At 45.8% G+C, this 20,576-nt stretch overlaps 1 protein-coding gene across 2 annotated transcripts in view; it reads left to right on the top strand.

Moving 5' to 3' along the window:
* Kit (KIT proto-oncogene, receptor tyrosine kinase) overlaps positions 1-20,576 on the top strand; it is a 77,602-nt gene that overhangs the window by 24,203 nt on the left and 32,823 nt on the right. For both annotated transcript variants that reach the window (XM_075942986.1, XM_075942985.1), the window contains exons 2-5: positions 8,541-8,810; positions 10,784-11,065; positions 12,313-12,449; positions 16,688-16,856. In XM_075942986.1, coding sequence (XP_075799101.1) covers positions 8,541-8,810; positions 10,784-11,065; positions 12,313-12,449; positions 16,688-16,856 — 858 coding nt within the window. The remainder of the gene's footprint in view (positions 1-8,540; positions 8,811-10,783; positions 11,066-12,312; positions 12,450-16,687; positions 16,857-20,576) is intronic.

The following is a 20,576-nucleotide window of genomic DNA, read 5'->3' as shown; positions in this document are numbered from 1 at the left end:
TCTTTTATGAAATCTGGGCAAATCAGCGGTCTCATTGTCCGCTGTTCTCCACTTGGACTCCTGTAGAACGCAGCCAAGAGCCTCATCTCCCCTGTACTGCAGATATTTTCCTTACAAGACTGGGTCCAAAATATGAGAGGCTTAACATAGTGCCTTACCCTGACTTTGGTGCCCTTCGGCTATCATGGGCTCCAGTAATACCGAGCCTCCTGATCTCCCAGCTGCCCCTGGTCCATTTGCACTATTCCCGTGAAATGCCCTGGATTAACAATCTGCTTCCTCCTTCACTGACAATGGGTCCTGTCCTTGATATCTTTGGCCTTTGTAATCCACCCCTTACCCTAGTGATTTTACAGATACCCCTAGTTACTATTTGGGCTAGTAGGAATAAGTGTGTCCCTGACCCTCGCCTCTAATCTAGAGAGTTTAGCCACACACGGGGTCAAATGCCCCTGAGTCTGTTTTTCTTCTAGTCACTTGACACTGCTATCATCCCATCACAGAGAGCTACAACAGGTCTTGTTTCTTCACCGACCAGGGCCAGCCCACCCCGAGTCCCCTCAAGCACCTGGGTATGCCCGTCTCACCTGACTGTCCTATAGACCGCTTGTTCTCACCGGCTGCTGCCTTAGGCTCTTCCTTTCCTCAGCTGGCTTTGTTCTAGTCCTGTTCCTCAAATGGCAGTCAGGGTAGGCTCTCTACCCCTCCTACAGAGAAGCAGGCCCTGGGATGGTCTTCCCCACCCTAACCTCCTGCTGATACGGGTACTCGGGGGGGCCCCTTGTTGCCCTCTCTCATCCCACCCTCAGCCTGGCCGCGCACTTTCTTCAACTTGAACTTGGAACTCTAAGGAACCCCTTTCTGATTGTTAACATTCCATTTCTCAGACCATTTCACTTTAAATATTCCTCAAGTTACAACAATATCAGCACTAATAAAATCAGTGGAAGTTTTCAATGTATTTAATGAACACGCCCAACCTTAGCTTAGCCTACCCGATCTGAGACTAAGAACACCGTTAGCCCACACTTGGGCAAAATAATCTAGAACAAAGCCTGTTTGATTTTAAATTGTTTATCTCGGTTGGCAGAGTCCTTGTAAGAAGTACCTTGCTAATATCCGAAGCCCAATTTCCTCTGAGGATTGCCGCTGGGCCCTCCGAAGGTGAAGAGCCAACCATGGCTAGCACTTCTGCCAATGCTAACTTCATTGTATGGTAATGACCTCTGGCTGGGAGCCTGCCTCCTGTCAGGTGGGGTGTGGGTGGTGTTTCCTTGACCCTCACCTTCCCCTAGTTAACTGGAGGGGCTGAGTTACCAACCGCAGCTCACACCTGTTGTGTTAATTTCTGGCATGCCCACTTTGGTGTGTCGAGTTTCTCAGCTCTCTTCTGCAGACAGGCTCAGCTTTAGGCCAGCCTTGCCGTACACTGCTCAGGGAGCTGCTTTTAAAAATACCCCGCCAAGATGCCTTGTTATTTCGTGGGCTCCGAACTGACTTGCAAGCGGCGGCATTTCTGTTGCTTGAAACAGCACAAATTTGGCTCATAAATCTGACAGACTTTGTACAACCTCTAAATAATCTACATCTAAAAGCTAAACAAATTTGCGTTAAACCAAAAGGTTGTTTTCAAGGCCCGGACCTGGGAGCTGCTGTCAAAGTTCATTTACAGTATTGTGTCTGAACCTGTGTGACCTTAATGATGACTTCTACTAGAACTTCCATCTTTGTGTTACTGGGTTAAATGTTACTCAGAAAGTCCTTTGGGGATCTCAGAGCAGTGTGTGTGTGTGTGTGTGTGTGTGTGTGTGCGTGCGCGCGCGTGTGCCCGTGCGTGTGTGTGCACGTACATGCTCAAACTTGACCAGGAAGATAACTTTGAAAGGTAGGCAGTCCTTAGTAGTTTGGGCATAAAGTAGTGTTGTTTCATTTCAAAGTGTGTGCTATCCCCCAAGTACATTTTATTATTTTTATTGTGTGATATGTAAAACAGAATAAACAGGTAAGGTTAATTTGCCACACATCGTGTTGGGATTAAAGGCGTCTACCACCCAGCTCCCTCAGGTTACACATTGGAGCTGACCTTAATCAAACACGTGAGCAAACAGTTAGCGGCCCCTCTCCTGGATGCACCTTCTCGTTCCCTGCCCTCTTGCGTTTACTGAGCTCATTCTGTGCCCCTGGTCTCTAAGAAACTCCCGAGACACAGACAGCTGCAGGCTGTACTGGAGGCTGAGAGCTCACCACTGAGGTACTGCACGTTCCTGCCCTCCCTCACAGGCGTAGCTGACCCTGAATCCCTGACACATCTGCTTTGAGAAGTTGCTCTCTGCCTGAAGCACAGGTGCCGATTCCCCAAACTCAGGAGTCATGGCCGCTTCCCCCAGACGTCTTTGGTCTATAGGGCAGCGTACCAGTCTTCATTCAGTCTGTAACCCGTAGCTCTCTCACCTCGCACTGTCTGTTCCTTTCATATCATCTGTCTCCTGCACAAGGCTCTGGGGTCCCCACCAGCAATGGGTTTTAGTTATGTAACGGATTTGTGCTAAAGGAGTTGGCCTCTGCCTAGCAGCGTGCAGATAGTTCTAGACCCTGCATGGCCTGTGTTCCCCTAGCGTGTGGGTGACCCGGAGTCCCCCTACCCCTGGGAGTGGTTCGAGGGCCCCTATGACATTCACTGAGCTCTTCCTCACTGCCCCCAGTGGTGTTCGATTCCCAGTATCATCTTTGTGAGGTCTCCGGGGTATTGTGGGTAATTACTAGCTCCTTCCATCACGGTTCTTAGCTGCTCTGGTCCTACGGGGCTGCAAAAGTATGTCAGAAACAATATGACACATGCATCATTAGCTTTTGTTTTGATTATGGGTTGTAACCAAACCATACAGAAACTGAGGAGTAGTTGAACTACAAGGTGGAGGCTCTGTCTTCTCCTGGCCTACTTCCCCAAAACCAGGCCAGGCCCCTCTGCATGGGTTTCCTTCCCAACCATCGTTTTACCTGGTTCCTTATATCCACCCCCAAAGGCAGAAAGACTACGAAATGACTTCCCCACTTTTAACCCCAGCTAGAAATCCAGGTGTTGCCGAGATGATCCCTTGTCCAAAAATACGGCTCTAGAAGTCAAGGTTAGTAAGAGCCAAGCACTACCGCAGGGGCTGGAGACCAGCAGACTCCAGAGGTCTGTGAGGATGGTTTTGTTCATTGATATATTGTAACAAATGCCTTAGACATTTTTTTTCTTAAAAAAGAAAGTTGGCATATGACATGCATACTATATCTCCAGTTAGAGGACCGAATGCTTTTGAGCCGAGTTTTCAGGAACACTCTGAGTAGCCATCCTTGCTGTACAGACACCATACCCCAAATGCAAGCTCTGTGGATTCTAGCTTAGTTCCTCCCAAGCCCTCCTCAGATATGCTGAATGCGGCCTGCGAGCTGGAGGCCCTCTCTAATCTCAATCTAATCTAAACGTTTCACCCACGTTAAATCCAACAGTGGATGGCAAACAGAAGCACCCCTTAGAGTTTCCGTTAATCACAAGCCTTCAGCTGTTTCCCCCTTACACGCATGCACACATTGTGTGTGTGTGTGTTTTCACAACATGTACTTCAAACATGTGTAGTAGTATGCACATCCTGAGCAGGCTTGGGGATAAAGTGGGAGTGGCTGTTGGCTACCCTGGGGCACACATGTTTTGGGCTCCAGCCTGTTATGGGGTCAGCATGAGCTCCCGGGTCTCCAACTCCGAGTGAAAAAAACCTCTGATATACATTGGCTGCTTCTTGGAAGGGACAGCGTGAACATACCTGCGTGGAACAGCGGCCAAGGAGGGGTTTAATGTGTTTTGCTTTTGTTCGATTCAAGCCACACTGGGGGCCTCAGCAGCTTGGTCGGGGCTGGGAGTGTTATTTAGGAAAGATGGTCCTTGTTGAGAGTTTTTGCTTGTTTTGTTTTATTTTAATTTTGCGGTTTTTGTTGGCTTGTTTTGTGAGACAGGGTTTTTCTGTGTAGCCCTGGCTGTCCTGAAACAGAGTGTAGACCAGGCTACCCTCAAACTCAGAGATCCGCCCACCTCTGCTTCCCAAGGGCTGGGACTAAAGGTGTGCTCCCCCGCTGCCTGGCTTAATTTCAGGTCCGACATACGTGACATAGAGTGCTACCTTAAATGATCTAGTTCAGCTCTGAGGAGAGCGAGTACGCGGTGTGGGTCAGCCACTTTTCCTTCTCATTCCAGGCCTCTCCACCCTCCCAGACAGGGCGGCAGAGCTGCCATCTGTTAAACGGCCTCTTCTTTCTCCCCCATCTCCAGCCCCTAGCGACCTCTGTGCTACTTTCTGTCTCTGAATGGCCCTGCTCTGTGTGCTTCGTGTAAGGAAGTCCTCCCTGCATCCGTCTGTGCCCTCCCATGCTGTAGCCTGTGCAGACGCTTTATCCTTTTTTACAGCTTACTAATATTTCATTGCACAAACAGCCCACATTTCATTTTGTCTTTTGGCAGACAGTTGTGTTCTTTCTGCCTTTTGGCTCTCCTGAATGGCGTTCTGGGTGTTGCCATCCAGTGTGCTCGAGCTCCTGTCTTTAGCTGCCTTGACTTTGGACGGATTTTACCCAGCTCACAGGGAAGACCTGCGTGTGCGTGAAGAGGCTGCGAGCAGAGGCTACGCCAACATTTCTTTCGCACTGGTGTCCTCTTCGCTGTTTGTCTATGTGCCCCTCCCCCCCACCCCCGCTGGTCCCTAGGGTGGTGAGGCTCATCATATGTCATTTTCTTTTGGCTCATTAAGACACTCAGGGACAAGAAAATAACTCTCACTAATATCAAGGAAGTATCACATCTGGTGATACAAAAGTCCCGGCGTAGACAAAAGACGGCCAAATCGTTAAATTGTTGGAGGCTTGCTGAACAGCAGGTATACATTTCAGAATGTATATCTCAGAGTGGTTTCACAGCTCAGCTGAAGTATTGTGTGTGTGAGTGTGAATGAGTGTGTGTGTGTGAGTGTGTGTGTGAGTATGTGTGTGTGTGTGTGTGTGTGAGTGTGTGTGTGAGTATGTGTGTGAGTGTGTGTGTGAGTGAGTGTGTGTGTGAGAGTGAGTGTGTGAGTGAGTGTGTGTGAGTGTGTGTGTGTGAGTGTGTGTGTGTGAGTGTGTGTGTGTGTGAGTGAGTGTATGTGTGAGTGAGTGTGTGTGAGTGTGTGTGTGAGTGAGTGTGTGTGTGTGAGTGAGTGTGTGAGAGTGTGTGTGAGTATGTGTGTGAGTGTGTGTGAGTGAGTGTGTATGAGTGAGTGTGTGTGAGTGAGTGTGTGTGTGTGTGAGTGAGTGTGTGAGTGTGAGTGTGTGTGTGAGTGAGTGTGTGTGAGTGTGTGTGTGAGTGTGTGTGTATGTGTGTGTTTGTGTATAACGGGCACCTACACCCCTGTGCACAGAGGTCGGAGGAGGACCTCAGGTGCCGTCTTTGCTGTTTGTTACCCACACACCGGAGACAGGGTCTCTCACTGACCTGAAGCTGCTGTCTGGGCTGGGCTGTCAGAGAGTGAGCTTGTGGGATCTCTCTGCCTGCCAGGCTGGACTCACAGGGACACTCTTTCATGCCTGGCTTTTTATGTTGTGCTGAAGATCCAGACTCAGACTCTTGGGCTTGTTCGGCAAGCCCTCCTACCCGAGCATCCCTATAATCCTGGAGTAGCTTTCTGAGGGGTGCTACTTCAGTGTGAATCTCTAGTTTTCTGAACCTGAATCTCTGTTACTGTTATTTATTATTGTTATTTTTAGAGAGGCCGTGATGACAACATTGAAGATTGTTTGGAAACAAGGCAATAAACATCACCTTCACTTTATCCATAATAAAACTATTTTTATTTTATATTGTTTATGAAGACTGAACTTACGAGTCATTTTTGAAAATAAAACCCTGAAGACTCCTAGTGGCAGTTATTTTTAAATTCCACGAAGCGATGTAAGGCATCAACTAAATTTTTGGATTAAATTTGCTGTCAGTGTCAGAAGCATGCATTTTCCATTCACTGGAACTAGTTCCTCCCTCCCTCCCTCCCTCCCTCCCTCCCTCCCTCCCTCCCACTTTTCCACAGGAGGCTACATAATTGGAATATAAGGAACTGCAACAGTAGCCTCTCCATTTGTTGCTACCTCCACTTTTCTTCTAGAATGCTCCCTAGGCCTCTGGAAATGGTCCCCACTGTTCCATGTCCTTAAGCAGGCTGCGCCATTGGGCTCTGAGGCCTGGTAGCCCAGGTAGGCTCTGTCACCCCTATAACGTCTCGCTGGTTTCCGGTGCTTAATGGCATCTGATGGCTAAAATCCCTGCCATTGTTATCCTGGGCAGAGTCTTTGCTCTGGGGTGACCCTTTGCATGGCACAATGGGACCACAGTTGAGCCGTTGGTCTGGATTTAGACAGGGATTGAAACTGAATATGCATACATAAGCCCAGAGAGTACAATTTGAGCCTTCCTCTCCAGCGCCTTCCTTCTGTCCCCTTCTCCAGGCTCTCTGCCTTCTGTCTGCACTCCCCTGCGTTCCGTACTTCGCAGACGTCTTTGCCTGTACGTTTATTTTTTTTTCTCCGTCTCTTGCCATAAGGAGAGCTCCATACTTGAAGCCACCTGCCCTGGAACAGGCAGAAATTCCACTCCATTGTGCCCCTGAATTCCAGGAGTCTCTTAGGTTGTGTGTGTGTGTGTGTATATGTGTGTGCGTACACACACGGTATCTTTATTTTTGTTGTTGTTTTGTTTTTGTTTTTTGAGACAGGGTCCTAGTGTGTAGACCAGGCCTCAGATTTACAGACATGAGACTATCCCTGCCTCCCCGGTGCTGGGATTAAAGGTGTGTGCCTGGCTAGCTCCCAGGTGTGTTTTGTCACTGACTTAGAGGACTTGTTTCTTGCCTGAGCTCTTACCATGTGGTATCTGCCTCAAACCCACTTTTTTTTTTTCCTGGCACTTTTTAAAGCACAGTCTTGCCTTGGCCTCCCTTCTCTCCTGTACTTCCCTTCCCTCCCTTCCCTCCCTTCCCCCTCCTTCCATCATTGGTGATTTAGCAACAGTTACCACAAAACCAGCCTTTGCACGGCTTTCCCACCTGCTTTGGTCTGGTAGGACCCTTGTTTTTATGGGTTCCCTCCTGAAGCCATTCCTGTCCAGTGTTCATCCTGCAGGCTGGACCAGGCTTGCACCGAGGTGTGGGGACTCTAGGTGGTCTTCCAGGCTCTTCAGCCTTACCCATCACGCCCCACAAGGACTGTGGGCACCTCATACATGGGCTTTCTGGAGGCCCTTTTCCCTCGCTGCCTAGTCTCCTAAAGTCTTGGCTTCCACTTTATCTGGTAGGGCTAAGGTCTGGCCCGCCTCTTTTTCTTCACTCTCAACTTACAGCTGTATTTCACTTACTCTTGTACTTGAAGAGAGTCCTTTTAAAACATCTTTATTTGTTATTACTGCATGTGTGTGTACACTCATGTACCTTCAAAGGTCAGAGGGCAGCTCTTAGGGACGGGGTCTATCCTTCCACTTTTAGTTCTGATGGTCGGGTTTCCCTGACAACGCTTTCCACCCTGGCTTCTGGAGGAGAGAGTTTTTTCCTCAACTCTGAAATGTGTGTCAAAACCCTACGCCATGCCGATGTGGACTTTCTGGGCATTCGGTTGATCAGATTGGAAGCCAACAAATGTGGTCAGCTGTCTCAGGGTCTAATCTGGAAGGTGCGGTCATCATTTTTACCTTGACATTTGGAGCTAGGTAGATATTTATTTCTGTGAGCATTGTCATGTAAGGAGTATTGTGTGAAAATAGGTGAATTCCGAAGTTTGAAGAAAAACAGAAGGATGTCTTCCTGTCGTGTACACTCTTATTTTTGAATTTTTCACGGTTATATACACACATTATATATGTGTATATATGCATATGTGTATTCATCATACCTGCTGCTATACATAATATTTATCATAACTGCCTACAGCTGTCCTGTCTCCTCCCTCTCCTCTCAACCTCCTCATCCCCAGCCACCTCCTCCTTACAGAAAGTCTTACTTGTTTTACCTTTGGTGTGACCCACTGACTTTAATGTGAGCCATGTTTATGGGTCATCTCTTTAAGTTGGGGCAACTTATCAGGGGCTACCCCACTGAGGAATAAGTCATGTCCGTGCTTCCCCAGAAGGGTGAACAGTGGATCATCGTTGTTTCTGGTTTCCATTGCTGTGGTTTTTAGGGTGAACATAAGTGTTGTAGCGCCATGAGGGGCAGACCTTCATCAGTGCAAGCCCTGTGCGCGATTGACCTGAAGAAAGGCGCGCATCCAGCTCAGGAGCTCGCATACCAAATGTGACCCATAGGACTAATTGAAGACTGCAGAAAATAACTTTATAGATGAATTTAAACTTTAGACAGAATTCCCTTTTCAGCCACAAATAGCAGGGCTATTTTTATTGTAGAGTACACAGAAGATGGAACTCAATATTAGAAGAAATGCTTTATTTTGCCAAGACAGCTCACACTCAACACAGTCCTTGTTTTTCTTGGCAGGAACTTCCCAGCCATCTGTGAGTCCAGGGGAGCTGTCTCCGCCATCCATCCAGCCAGCGCAACCGGAGTTAATCGTCGAAGCTGGTGACGCAGTCAGGCTGATGTGTGTCGATCCCGCCTTCGTCAAATGGACTTTCGAGACCGTCAATCAGATGAGTGAGAATAAACACAATGAGTGGATTCAGGAACCAGCCGAGGCCACGCACACGGGCAAATACACGTGCATCAACAGTGCTGGGCTCAGCAGCTCTATTTACGTGTTTGTTAGAGGTAAATGCTGGCCTTTCTCTGTTGCCGTGGCATAGAGTGTCTTGTACCCTGTTCTTACTTAGGTGACAGGTAGGTGACCAAACCACAGACAGGATTTTCCTGGCTGGTCCTAGAAGGCCTAACATAAATGTTTGCCTTTGCTGGCCTCCTTCATCTTTTGATTGGCAGTGGCTTTGAGTGCAGCCCTAGCTGGGGGTCTCCAAGGCCATAACTGGATTGCAATCTGGTTAGCCCATTTGTCCTGGTTCTTGGAGTCAACCCTCAGAAAAAAATTAAGCCCTTTGGGAAAACTGCATTTTAATGCCTTGAGATACTAAATATTCCCACTTAGTAAAAACACTTCAGGGAAACCAAAGGCCTCCAAAGTCCTAAACAGACTAGTACTTCAAAAGACTTGGCCCACTCTTCAGGGAGTAAATTCCAGAGAAACATCTCAGACAGCTAAGCATCCCTTATCAGTCATATGTTATTTTGGAGTTGGCTCTTTTCAACAGTCACAACCCCTTCAAAACAAAAGACGAAGGGATGAGGCTTCTATTCCCATACCTTGTTTCCTAGACAAATCCATCAATCTATACGTGAGCTTTTGCTATGAGGTCAGAGCCCAAAGGGCTGCATCCTTTGGGTGACATTAAAAACAAAGCTAACGACAGTTTAAGAGGCAGGGAATGAAAGCCCCGTCCTGGCACTGGGGGCATTGGTACCGGGCCTGTCGTTTAAAACGTGCTTGCGGTTCTGAGTGTACATAGGAGATGTCATTTGTGCCTGGGAGGTGAGCTGCCTTGCCTGGCACCTTCATTTCTCACTGTGGTCCTTAGATAAGATGAGCAGTCTCCCTTAGGGGATTGTTAGGGAGACACAATTATAAAAATCTTCGCATGCTCAAACAGGGGTTAATAAAGCTGCCTCGGAAGATTGCCACGAAATTGACTGCGCCTCTGCCTGCTTTATCGGTTGTCCTTCCTTAAGTGGGCAGCTGAGGAGACCTGCTCGCCTGATAAGCCACGGTTTAGCTTCAGGGTTCGGCTCCGAATCGTTAAGCCCACCCCCAGCTGCTGGTGACATTGGATGGAGAAGAAGGTGTTCTGTAATTTCCAGGCGGTAGTGAAGGGACCATTAGGCCTGACGATGAGCTGCATAGACAAGTGCCTGTCTGAGGAAGCGGCCGAGTTAGCTGGAGCAAAGCTCACACCGTTTCTTCACGCTCAGACCCTTAACCAGCCTGTGGCATTGTGAGGAAAGAGAATGGCACCTGTTGGAGACTACACCCTGGTGACAGAGAAAGTCTAGGTAGAAAGCCAGCTGTGGCTTCTGATCATAGTCTGGTCATGAAGGTTTGATTTTTTTTTTTCCTTTTCCTTAATTAAACGATAAACACGTGTATTTCAGTGGCAACAGATTCCGTTTGTGTGTTTGTAGCATTTGATTTCCAGGTGGAGAGGATAATTTTAAGACAGCTTCAGGGGGCTGGGATGCTTGCTTAGTGCAATGAGTGCTCTCCACACAAGCTTGAGGGCCTGCGTTAGATCCCTGGTGCTCACACAAAAGGCCAGTGTGTTGGACGCTGGAGAGGAAGCACCTCCTTGAGGGGCACACGCTGCTTTTACTGGGGACCCAGTTTGGTTCCCAGCACCCACACAGGGCAGCTCACAACCACGTATAACTCCAGCTCTAGGAGATCTGACACCCGCTTCGAGCCTTCAGTCTGCATGCACGTACTTGTAAATTCAAGTTTAGAAAAATGGAAAGCCATTGTGTTATGCAAGCTTGTAATGCTTTAAGTCTTAAAAATGTTTTCATGTGGTAGTGTACCCCTTTAATCCTAGCTGAGGCAGGTGGATCTCGTTTGAGTTCAAAGCCATCCTGGTCTACATTCGAGTTTCAGGACAGTATAGTAAGACCCTGTCGAAACAAACAGAAACAGTGTCCACGTCCAGCCACGCAGCATGCTGACTTTTTGTTCTGCTTCACAGATCCCGCCATACTTTTCCTGGTTGACCCTCCCTTGTATGGGAAAGAAGACAATGACACGCTGGTCCGCTGCCCTCTGACAGACCCGCAGGTGTCCAGTTACTCCCTCAGGGAGTGTGATGGGAAAACTCTCCCCAAGGACCTGACATTCGTCCCAAACCCCAAGGCTGGCATCACCATCAAAAACGTGAAGCGCGCCTACCACCGGCTGTGTCTCCGCTGTGCTGCCCAGCGGGGAGGCAAATGGGTGTTGTCGGACAAGTTCATCCTGAAAGTGAGAGCAGGTATGCTTGTGTCTTACGGCTCGTGGGAGATGGAGACCCTGTTCCCGGCGCCGGCTTCTCTCTGCCCTCTTAGCCTAGGTCATCAGGACACAAGCTGCGATAGTAAGATTACCAGCTTCCAAAGTAATGCCATTTGTGAATTCCTGTAGGGCGACAGGCCCATGGCAGCTGCTGGCTGAGATGGACACTAAACTTGCTGGTTTAGGGCATCCCAAAGTGACAGCATCCTTGCCACCAGTGTTCCTGCTCAATGGGAAGATTTGATTTGAGAAGATTAGTCAACAAGGGGTTTATTCTTTAATTTGCTGTGGACAAGTGACTTGGTTATTATTTCTTTAGCTGATTGGTTCTAATGCATTCCCAAGCCATTCAAGCTCTGAGAAAGAAAGTGCCCACGGCCTGTGGACCTTAACTACTGTGGGGTCACATCGAGCCTCTCAGTAGCCGAAAGATGAGCAAGGCTTTATATTTGAGGTTATTTAAATCAGCATCACTTTGGGATTCAACTGATGAGGAGAACTTTTAGTCCACTTTTGAAAAGCTGTATTCATTAAAATGAAGGAAATTTTAATTATTTAAAACCTGAAGTTTTTAGAAATAAGCAAGATGTGATTGTATAATACATAGGAAAGGTACCCACTGGCTAAGAGCCTATTCTTAGCTGTAGGCGAGGTCCTCAAGAAATCACCCAGTGTGTCCCAGGTAGAGATTAACCCTGCTTCACTATGCTAGCATCTTCCACCTGGCTGGAAAAGCCAGCGGTATCTATGATCTAGTGGACACTCCTGTGTATTTCACTCAGCATGAATGGCTATACGTCTGGGATAAATGGCATAACTGGTAGTGTATTTAGATGTGCAAGCAATACCCATAGATTAGCATGTATTGTGTTTTGTATTTTATTTAATGATATAATGCAAGCTATCCACAGTTAAGGAAAAGCAAGTTTGGGCCTAGAGAGGTGGCTCAGGAATTAAAAGTGTCTGCTACTTCTCCAAAAGATCAATTCAGATCCCAACACTGATCTTGAGTGGCTTACACCTGTCTGTATCTCCAGCTCCAGGGTGCCTACACCCTCCTTTTGGCTTTCCCAGACACCCACAAATGGCATACACTTAGACACACACACACACACACACACACAACTAAAATACTTTTTAAGAAAATGACCATTGAACTAAGAGAGGTTAAAATTCGTGCTGTGTTGGAACCACTGACTTCAGGCGGATATTTTTTTCTGATTCTAGCCATCAAAGCCATCCCAGTTGTATCTGTGCCCGAAACAAGCCATCTCCTTAGGGAAGGGGACAAATTTACGGTGACATGCACCATAAAGGATGTGTCTAGTTCCGTGGGCTCCATGTGGATAAAGGGGAACACGCAGGTAAGGAGCTTTGCTTATTCCTAGTGGTTTGTGGCTGTCCCTGTGTGGGAGATTGTGTTCTCTACAAACCTGCTTGCAGATGACTCTACTGGCGGACACCACATGGCTGTTAGCAACTCGCCGAGAGTGTGTTCGCTTGCTGTTTGCCTGTATATATTACAACATATGCATTTTTATTATTAGTGGGAACTATCTGCCATATTCTCACTATATTTTGAGAAAAGAGTGGACACTAGCCTCAGGTTATTGCTTAATACTTTCCTATTCTTTCTTTCCTTTTTTAAACTTTAGTAAGGAAATTCAGAAACAAAGCAAATGAATCACTGTATAACCTGCTTAGGCCAGATGATAGCAAGCGTTGCCAGCAACCCTCTGTCCTTTTGGAGGATAAATGGTGTGATGTGGGGCCCACAAAGCTCTTCTGAGCCCTGAAGAGTGGCCAGGGATGGGGTTCTCCCTTCACGCAGCTTGAACTCCCCCTTTGAGCCTGGTTACCTGAGATTAAGTTGCTAATGGTTTTCTGTTTGTTTTAGTTGCTATTAATAAAACTGTTGTCGTGAATGTGAAACGTTTGGACGTGCTTATGTTCTCATTCAGTTGACAAATTCATATTGAATGCCTACTGCATGTCAGATTCGCTGTGTTGGGCAAATCTGTCTATCTTAAATAAATTCTAGCCAGATACTCCACTCCCCCATCTCTCTTTCTTTCAGTGCAGAGACTTGAACCCAGAGGCATTATGCCTGCTAGGTAGGCAAGGGCATTGTCATTACAATTTTAGACAGTTTTATTCGGAGATTTCTTTTTTTTTCTGAAATAACTCAACAACAAGGCTTTTGAAGCGCTTAATTTTCCTAACATTTTGCATTAAAATTCCCATTGACTGAGTTTCCTTCTATTTTTAAATAATTTTAGTAGATGATTCCCTAGCCCATTCACATATGGGAATGTGAAATGAAAAAAAATACATTTCATTCCTCCTCTTCCTCCTCCTCTTGGCCAATGTTCAACGTTGACAATTTCATGCCTGCATAAAGAGTTTTGTGCTAAACGCATAACCATGGTGATCCTCACAATGATGGTATTTGTCCAGACCTTGATGGATGATATCTTGCTCCGTCTATGAAGCCTGCTCCTGGCCTGGAGAATGGCTTGTACTGGAGACTCATTCTTTTAAACCAATGACTCAGAGAAGCAAGGCTTAGTTTTTAGACCATTTAATGTAATAAAAAGCATAGCTTCTGTATGGATTTTGGGCTAACCTTACAGAGCGCAATCCCATATTAATTGGCTTTCTATAAATTCTTGATTTCAGATGAGAGAACAATTTAGGCTGTGTGTGTGTGTCTATTTGGAAATTAGCCCTGTTAAGATGAGAAATTCAATTGCCCCAGGTGGTTTTGCTCTGAACCACGTTTCCCAGGAGCCCTCATGCCATTCCCAATTAACCCTCTGGCGATGCTAGCTAATTCTTTAGTGTTCGGAACTCTTTGGGGAGCTCCCAGTGTGTGCCTCCAAGGGTTAAAGCAAAGCAAATCATGCGCAGACAGCATGCAATGTGTGACTTGCAGATGGGGCTCTTGGCTCTCAGCCAGGGTTCACCAGGAATCTTTTATTGATCCTTTGGCATAATTTGGAATGCTGTTAGCACTATCAGATTATTTAAAAAATCCATAATATTTGCTCCTGACCATTTAGAGGAAGTTTCACTCATGAGAAATGGAAGCCACAATGCGATCCTAAGATTGGCTGTGATTATTTGCTCAAGCGTACGTCTCGGGGTTTCTGTGGTGGCTGTTGATCTCGGCTGGCTTTCCTAGTGCTTTCCAAACGCTAACGTTTCTATTCGCTTTTACTTCTGAGCTTGGTGGTTGCTAAGTTGTGGTATTTGACTTGAGGTGTTGCTAGGATGCCATTTTTGACCAAGCTGTTTTGTTCTGCTCTGACCATCTCAGAGTTTGTGCTGAGCGCCCTTTTGGGGGACTCTCTGACCCTAGAAGGGAGTGGTGTCCCATCTGCTCCGGTGTCACTGTGGCTTTGGAGAGAATTCAGAAAGAGTGGCCTGAAGGCCATCATGAGGGTGGTTCATTTTGTTTCGATAGTGATCCTATGTGGGAGAATGGCAGCTTCCTACCACTTATAAACACCTAGAAGTGGTGGCCTGGAACCTGCAGCTGTCTGTATGGGAACAGCGTTTGAAGCACTATTGTTAGCTCACACCTTTTAGAAACAGAGGCCGAAGCCAGCTGTGTCTTTGACTTGATCAAGAGCTCACAGCCAATTAATGGCCACATAGATTCTCTTTTATTAATCCTCGGGCCATCAACTTTTATGTATGCTTATTTTAATGTCATGGGATTCCAAACCTCGTGGGCTGGGTGTCAGTTCTGTACCAGAGTGCTTGCCTTGCCTGTGTAAGGCCTTCGGTCTCCATTCCTGAATAACAGTTCTTAAACTATAATTATACGAGGAAAAAGAAAGGCATTGTCTGTGTTTGTCGCTAGCAATGCTGTATATATAATGGAAATCTAATGTGACCTTCACAGCCTATTTAAAAATTTCCAGTAGACACATTCCAAAAGTAAGTGGTTTTAATGTCATATTTGACTCAGAAATAAGAAATACCATCATTTCTTACTAAAATTACCATAAAGGTTATTAATGTATTCTGCATCTTAGCTAATTCTAAGTAGCCAGAATCTGGCATATCTTGTATGTGGACTCACAGCCACCACATTTGGAGTGCGTGTTCCATGGTCACAAGTGGCCAAGTAGCCTGTGTGTTTGCCATGTTTGTTTCTCTTGTCTTTTCCCCATTGTGCGTGCCTTTTCATTTGGTTGCAGTTGTAAGACTGATGCTTGTTTGTGATAGCTTCTCACTACTGTAGCCCAAGCTGGCCTTGAACCTGTGGCCGTTGGCCTTTCTCAGCTGCTAAATGTTGGCTCTACAGAGGTGAGCTACCCTGCCCTCTCCTGTGCTAAGTAATAAAAAATATTTCTCTCATTTCCTAAACAGTCATAGTCTTCACTGTGACATCCACCTGATGGAAATTCATGTTGTTTCAAGTGTAATGGCAGTCACATCCTGGAACTTTTGTCTTGTCCCTTAGACACAGATGATCTGAGGACCTGTGGGTCCTTTCCAGCATGGTTCCCATTACGAGCACCGGCCGTGGGTGAGCTGCTGGGGCAGTGTAGCTGGCCATTGCTCTTGCCCTTGTTGCCTGTATCAGCTCCTGCTTGCTTGTGTTCTTTAGTGGCTCTTTCCCTATTGTAACAGCAACACACATTGTGCGCATGGCAGCAAATGCAGCCTAGCGCTGGCTGCCTGTGGTTCTTCCCATGCAAGCGTCTCTCCATGTGTGGTCTGCAGCCAGATCACAAGAGCCGTGTCACAAGGGCAGAGCCGTGGTCCTTTCTGGTCAGCCTGCTCAAATGCTTTGTGATGTGGTCTTGTATGTGTCATGTGCCCCGTCCCTTCCGTAGTTCAGAAAATGTGACAGGGTTGATTAACTGTGGTGAACCTCCAAGTCAGCTGTACGTATTGTGACTCCCATTTTAGTTTGGAAGAGACTAAATGTTAATACAGAGATTATATGTTTCCTTTTGGTCCCTAGATGCACACATGAAAAGGTAACAGGAGGGACTCGAGATGGAGCTCAGTGGAAGCCTGCTTGCCTAGCACGCATGCGTGTGAAGCCCTGGGCTTAGTGCATAGCACAGCAGAAACTGTGGCATAGACCAGTGACCTCAGCACTCACGCGGAGTAGGCCAGTGATGCCAGCACTCAAGCAGAGGTTCTAGGTCATTCTTGGCTACATAGGGAGTTAGAAGCTACCCTGGGCTATCTTGGGCTGCTACATTGAGATCCTGCCTTCAAGGGGGTAGGGTCGGAAATGTTCCTATGATGTAAGTGTGCTGACTCATTATGAAACATCAGTATTCTGTGATAGTTCTTCCGTGGGGACGACTAAAAATCTAATACGGCGGAGAACTTGGAATGAATTTTTCTCATTTTCCCCCAATCATTCATAATGACTATCTTTCAATATAATCCTGTGATATGAAGGGTTCTAGTGACGGGCTTGTCACGACGCCTTATTATTCCTCCTCGGTAGTGTATAATGAATGCTAATATGGAGAAGTTAATTGCTGCTATTTTTAATTTAGGAAAGATCTTGAATATAAATTATATGGTAATCTTTGATTTTTTCCCCCTCCCTTTCTGAAAACCGCAGGCTAAAGCGCAGGTGAAACAGAGTAGCTGGCATCGGGGTGACTTCGATTATGAACGCCAGGAGACACTGACTATCAGCTCGGCAAGAGTTAACGATTCTGGAGTCTTCATGTGTTATGCCAATAATACTTTTGGATCTGCAAATGTCACAACAACCTTGAAAGTAGTAGGTAAATATCTCTATGGGAATGTATAAATTACCGGCAATAGTGAGAGGAGAAACTGCTAGATAGTTTCCTTTTTATGCAAATGGGATTCTAAGAACCGATTCGTAGAATGTATTATCGCCGAATGAATGAATGAGTGAATGTTATCCCTGGAGCCTCTTGCCAGAAGAACACCAAACCAAATCCTACCAGTTGGTCCCAAAAGACAATGGAGAACAGCCCCTGAAGTTCATTCTGTGCTCCCACCTTCCTCTCCCCCAGCAAGCAGAGCACACCCTGACTTTGCCCCCACACTGTAGCCTTTGCTGGGGGATATGAGCCTGGAAATGACCATAGATGTTCTTTGTCAGGCATCAAAGATGCGTAGAGCCTGGAGGAGTTCTGTCTTCCATACTTTGCTTTTGCCGGTTGTCGGCTTTAGTCCCGCTGTGGTCTGTGCTGAATTGGGCTTCTCCAGCCTTTTTTACTCTTCTCCCTCTCTGCTCACTGTAGCTTGAAATTTCATCGCTGAGGCCTTCAGGAAGGTGGGATTGGTCCTGGCAAGCATTGCTTAGGGCAGGTCCTCTCTCTGCCCCAGAGTCTCCACATCTGCTCTGTAGAGTAGGGTTAGCTTTGGTCTTCCCAAGGCTAGACATTCCACAAGTGTTTACTCCCCAGACAGCTGCTCTTAAAGAGAGGCAGCACATAGTGGGTTCCTTGTTATTTTTTGTTTTACCCAGACCAGTAATAATTGTCTCAACATTATTTTATTCATAGGTTTCTTCTTTCTTTTTTTTCATTCATTCATTCTTTGTGTTTTTTTAATTGTCCATCTTTAATGTAATTGAATTGCAAAATTATATATATATATATATATATATATATATATATACCTTTTTAATGCAACCATTTTCTCGCTACTTGCCTTTTGATAGCCCACATGCAGCACGGTGAAACCCATCTTCGTAAGCAGTGATAAAGCAAAGCACTGTTTGTTTTCGTCTCTCTTCTTTCCCCACCCCAGATTTCAGCAGTTTATGGAACAGAGCTCTGTGTGGTTTTTTTTTTAATCCCCTTTAGTTATGTCATAAAAATTTGGTGTTTCTGCCCAAATTTCTAATGGGAAGTCTCTCAACAGACAAACACAGAGAAGATTCTCTGCTTGTAATTATAGAGTCATCACACAGAAAATGTGCTCCTCGGTCCCCAAATGTGATCGTGAGCCATTTATTAATTTGAATAGAGGGCTATGCTTTTAAAATATTAAACTCCATAAGCACTAATTTGCTAAGTTGATTAGGGAGCATGTTGATATATCCTCTTCAGCTCCAGAAAGCAATTAGGAAGGATGTTTTGAGCATATTGTAGTATGTAATCGGATTTTAAAAATCCATTCATCAGTTTCCAAGAATTAGAAGTGTGTGACTGGAAAGCCAGCCCCGTGGCTGTGAAATCCGAATCTGGTTTTACCGTGGGTTAGGAGCCGGTCGTGGTGGGACAGGAACAGGAAAGGACAGTGAGGGGGTTCGGATCCAACCTGGGATGGGTGTTAGAGTAAGACTGTGGGATCCTGCTGACTTTTATTTTTATTCTTTAATATTTAGAATTGTGTACAGTGAAGGCCCACGACTCATGTTGCAGGGCTGCATCTAGATCATAAAAAGTTTATGATCGCAAAGCAAATGAGTACATCCACCATCTCCCACAGTACCCTTTGGTCGTTTTTTTTTGTGGCAAGAGCGGATGGAATCGGGCCTGGGTTTGGGTTAGGGGCTCTGCCACTGGCTGTCTAATGCCCCCCAGTTTTTCTCTGCAATCTCCAGCTCCCACAGCATTGGAGATGAGGAGAGGGAGTGTCAGACATAGCGTTTGAGCCTGATTGGAAGTTAATGTGTCACCAATTTCTTAATAAAGGGGTACTTGAAAAACGACTGGATGTAGCAGTGTGTTTAGTCTCTGTTTATGTTATAGTACCTAAGGTAGAGTCTTAATAATTCTTACGTTATAGAAATGTAAAGCTTCATTCCGCCACAGAACATAATCCTACTGTGTTAAGTCAGCCTTTGTTAGTATAGCAAAACACCCAACACAAGCAGTTCAAAGGAGGGAAGATTCTATTGCTCATGATTCCTTCTGGAGACTTGAGGCAAGTCTGGAGCATCGTGGTGGGAGCAGGAGGCGGAAGAGAGGCAGAGAGATGCTCACAAAGGACCAGGCACAAGACAGACTCTTCAGAGACATACCAATAATGACCCCGTTTGCTTCAAACAGACCCCTTCCTGTTCCCTTCAGCAGTAGAGTTACCAATGGATATCCATTGATGAATTTAGACCCCTCATGATCCAGTCACTTCTAACAAGCCTTTTTGCTAGCAACTAAGCCTTTAACTTATGGGCCTGTGGGAGGAATATCCTTAATCATAACACCAATATTGAGCAAAGGAGACTATAGAAAACCTAGGACCGCTTACATATTTGCTTTATGGTAATTATGTTATGTTTTTCATTGTGCGGTATTTGGATATATGACCTTGGGATGCAACATTTCTTTTAATATAGCAAGATCTAGCAAACAATAAAAACCCCTGCTTTGTCTTGAAGAGTGGCAGGGTTTATGTTGTTCGCGATTCTGATGTTAGGACAGGACCAGCTCCAGCTCCAGTTTTTTTTATTTTGGAAGATTTTTTTTTCATTCCACCCTGAAAATAATCCTTTTCGAATTGGTTCAGTAGCCAGAGGACACTGGAACAAACCAGTTTTTGACTCTGAACCTATAGGCAACCAGAGAGCATTAAAAACTGTAATGACTCTCAAAAAGCCAAAAATGGGGGGGAAAAACCCAACTGCAGTGACAGTCTCTTGTATATATGCAGATAATGCAAAGTAAGTGAAAGTTTACAATTAATTTTAAGCATTTGAAAATGAAATAGAATAAAATTTAAACTTTAACTTGATGTAGCTGATTTTAAAGATTTGAGTATTTTGCTTATTTTTGTATATGGGTTTTCATTATTCATTATACATACAGTTTTATTCATGTTCTTATTCTCTCTCACTTAACATGTATAGAGACTCTAAAAAAAGAGGCCATTCTTGGCTTCTCTTAGACCTGTGTTCGAAGCTAGACTTTGCTTTATGTTTTTGGATCCAAATCTAAGTCATCAGTTTCACCTCTAAATTAGAGATAACAAGCATTACCTGTAAATTAGAGTTATCTCTCCATCGCTAACCTGGAGCTGGGGAGATGACTTAGTGGATAAGAGCACTTGGTCTGCAAACCTCAGGAAATGGAATTCAAATCCTCAGCACCTACATAAAAACAACCAAACTCGGCTTGCATGACTGTAGCCCCCTACGGGGGGGGGGGGGGCAGAGATGGTCAAGTCCCGAGAGCTTCCCTGCCAGCCAGTCTCGCTGAAATGGTGGGTCTCTGACAGAGTGGGAGACCTTGTCTGAAGGCATCAGGTTGGCCCGTGGTGAGGCAGGCACCTGGCGTGCTGCTCTAGCCTGACAGGCATTTCTGCTATTTATGTGCATGTACCATACCCCCAGACACCAAACACAACATACATACATGCAGAGAAAACCCATAACCTGCTTTTCATCTATAAATTAGAGGCTGCAGCTCTATGTTCCAGAATGACATAATGTCATAATTATTAAATAAAATGTGTGCTAAAGTGCCTGGGGCAGTTCTTGGCACATAGTGAGCATCCCCTAAATGGTGGCTATAAAAAATAAAACT

The sequence above is a fragment of the Microtus pennsylvanicus genome, chromosome 12 (genome assembly GCF_037038515.1).
Source record: "Microtus pennsylvanicus isolate mMicPen1 chromosome 12, mMicPen1.hap1, whole genome shotgun sequence".
NCBI lineage: Eukaryota > Metazoa > Chordata > Mammalia > Rodentia > Cricetidae > Microtus > Microtus pennsylvanicus.
The sequence above is the reverse complement of the archived record's forward strand: the minus strand, read 5'-3'. Positions and strand labels throughout refer to the sequence as shown.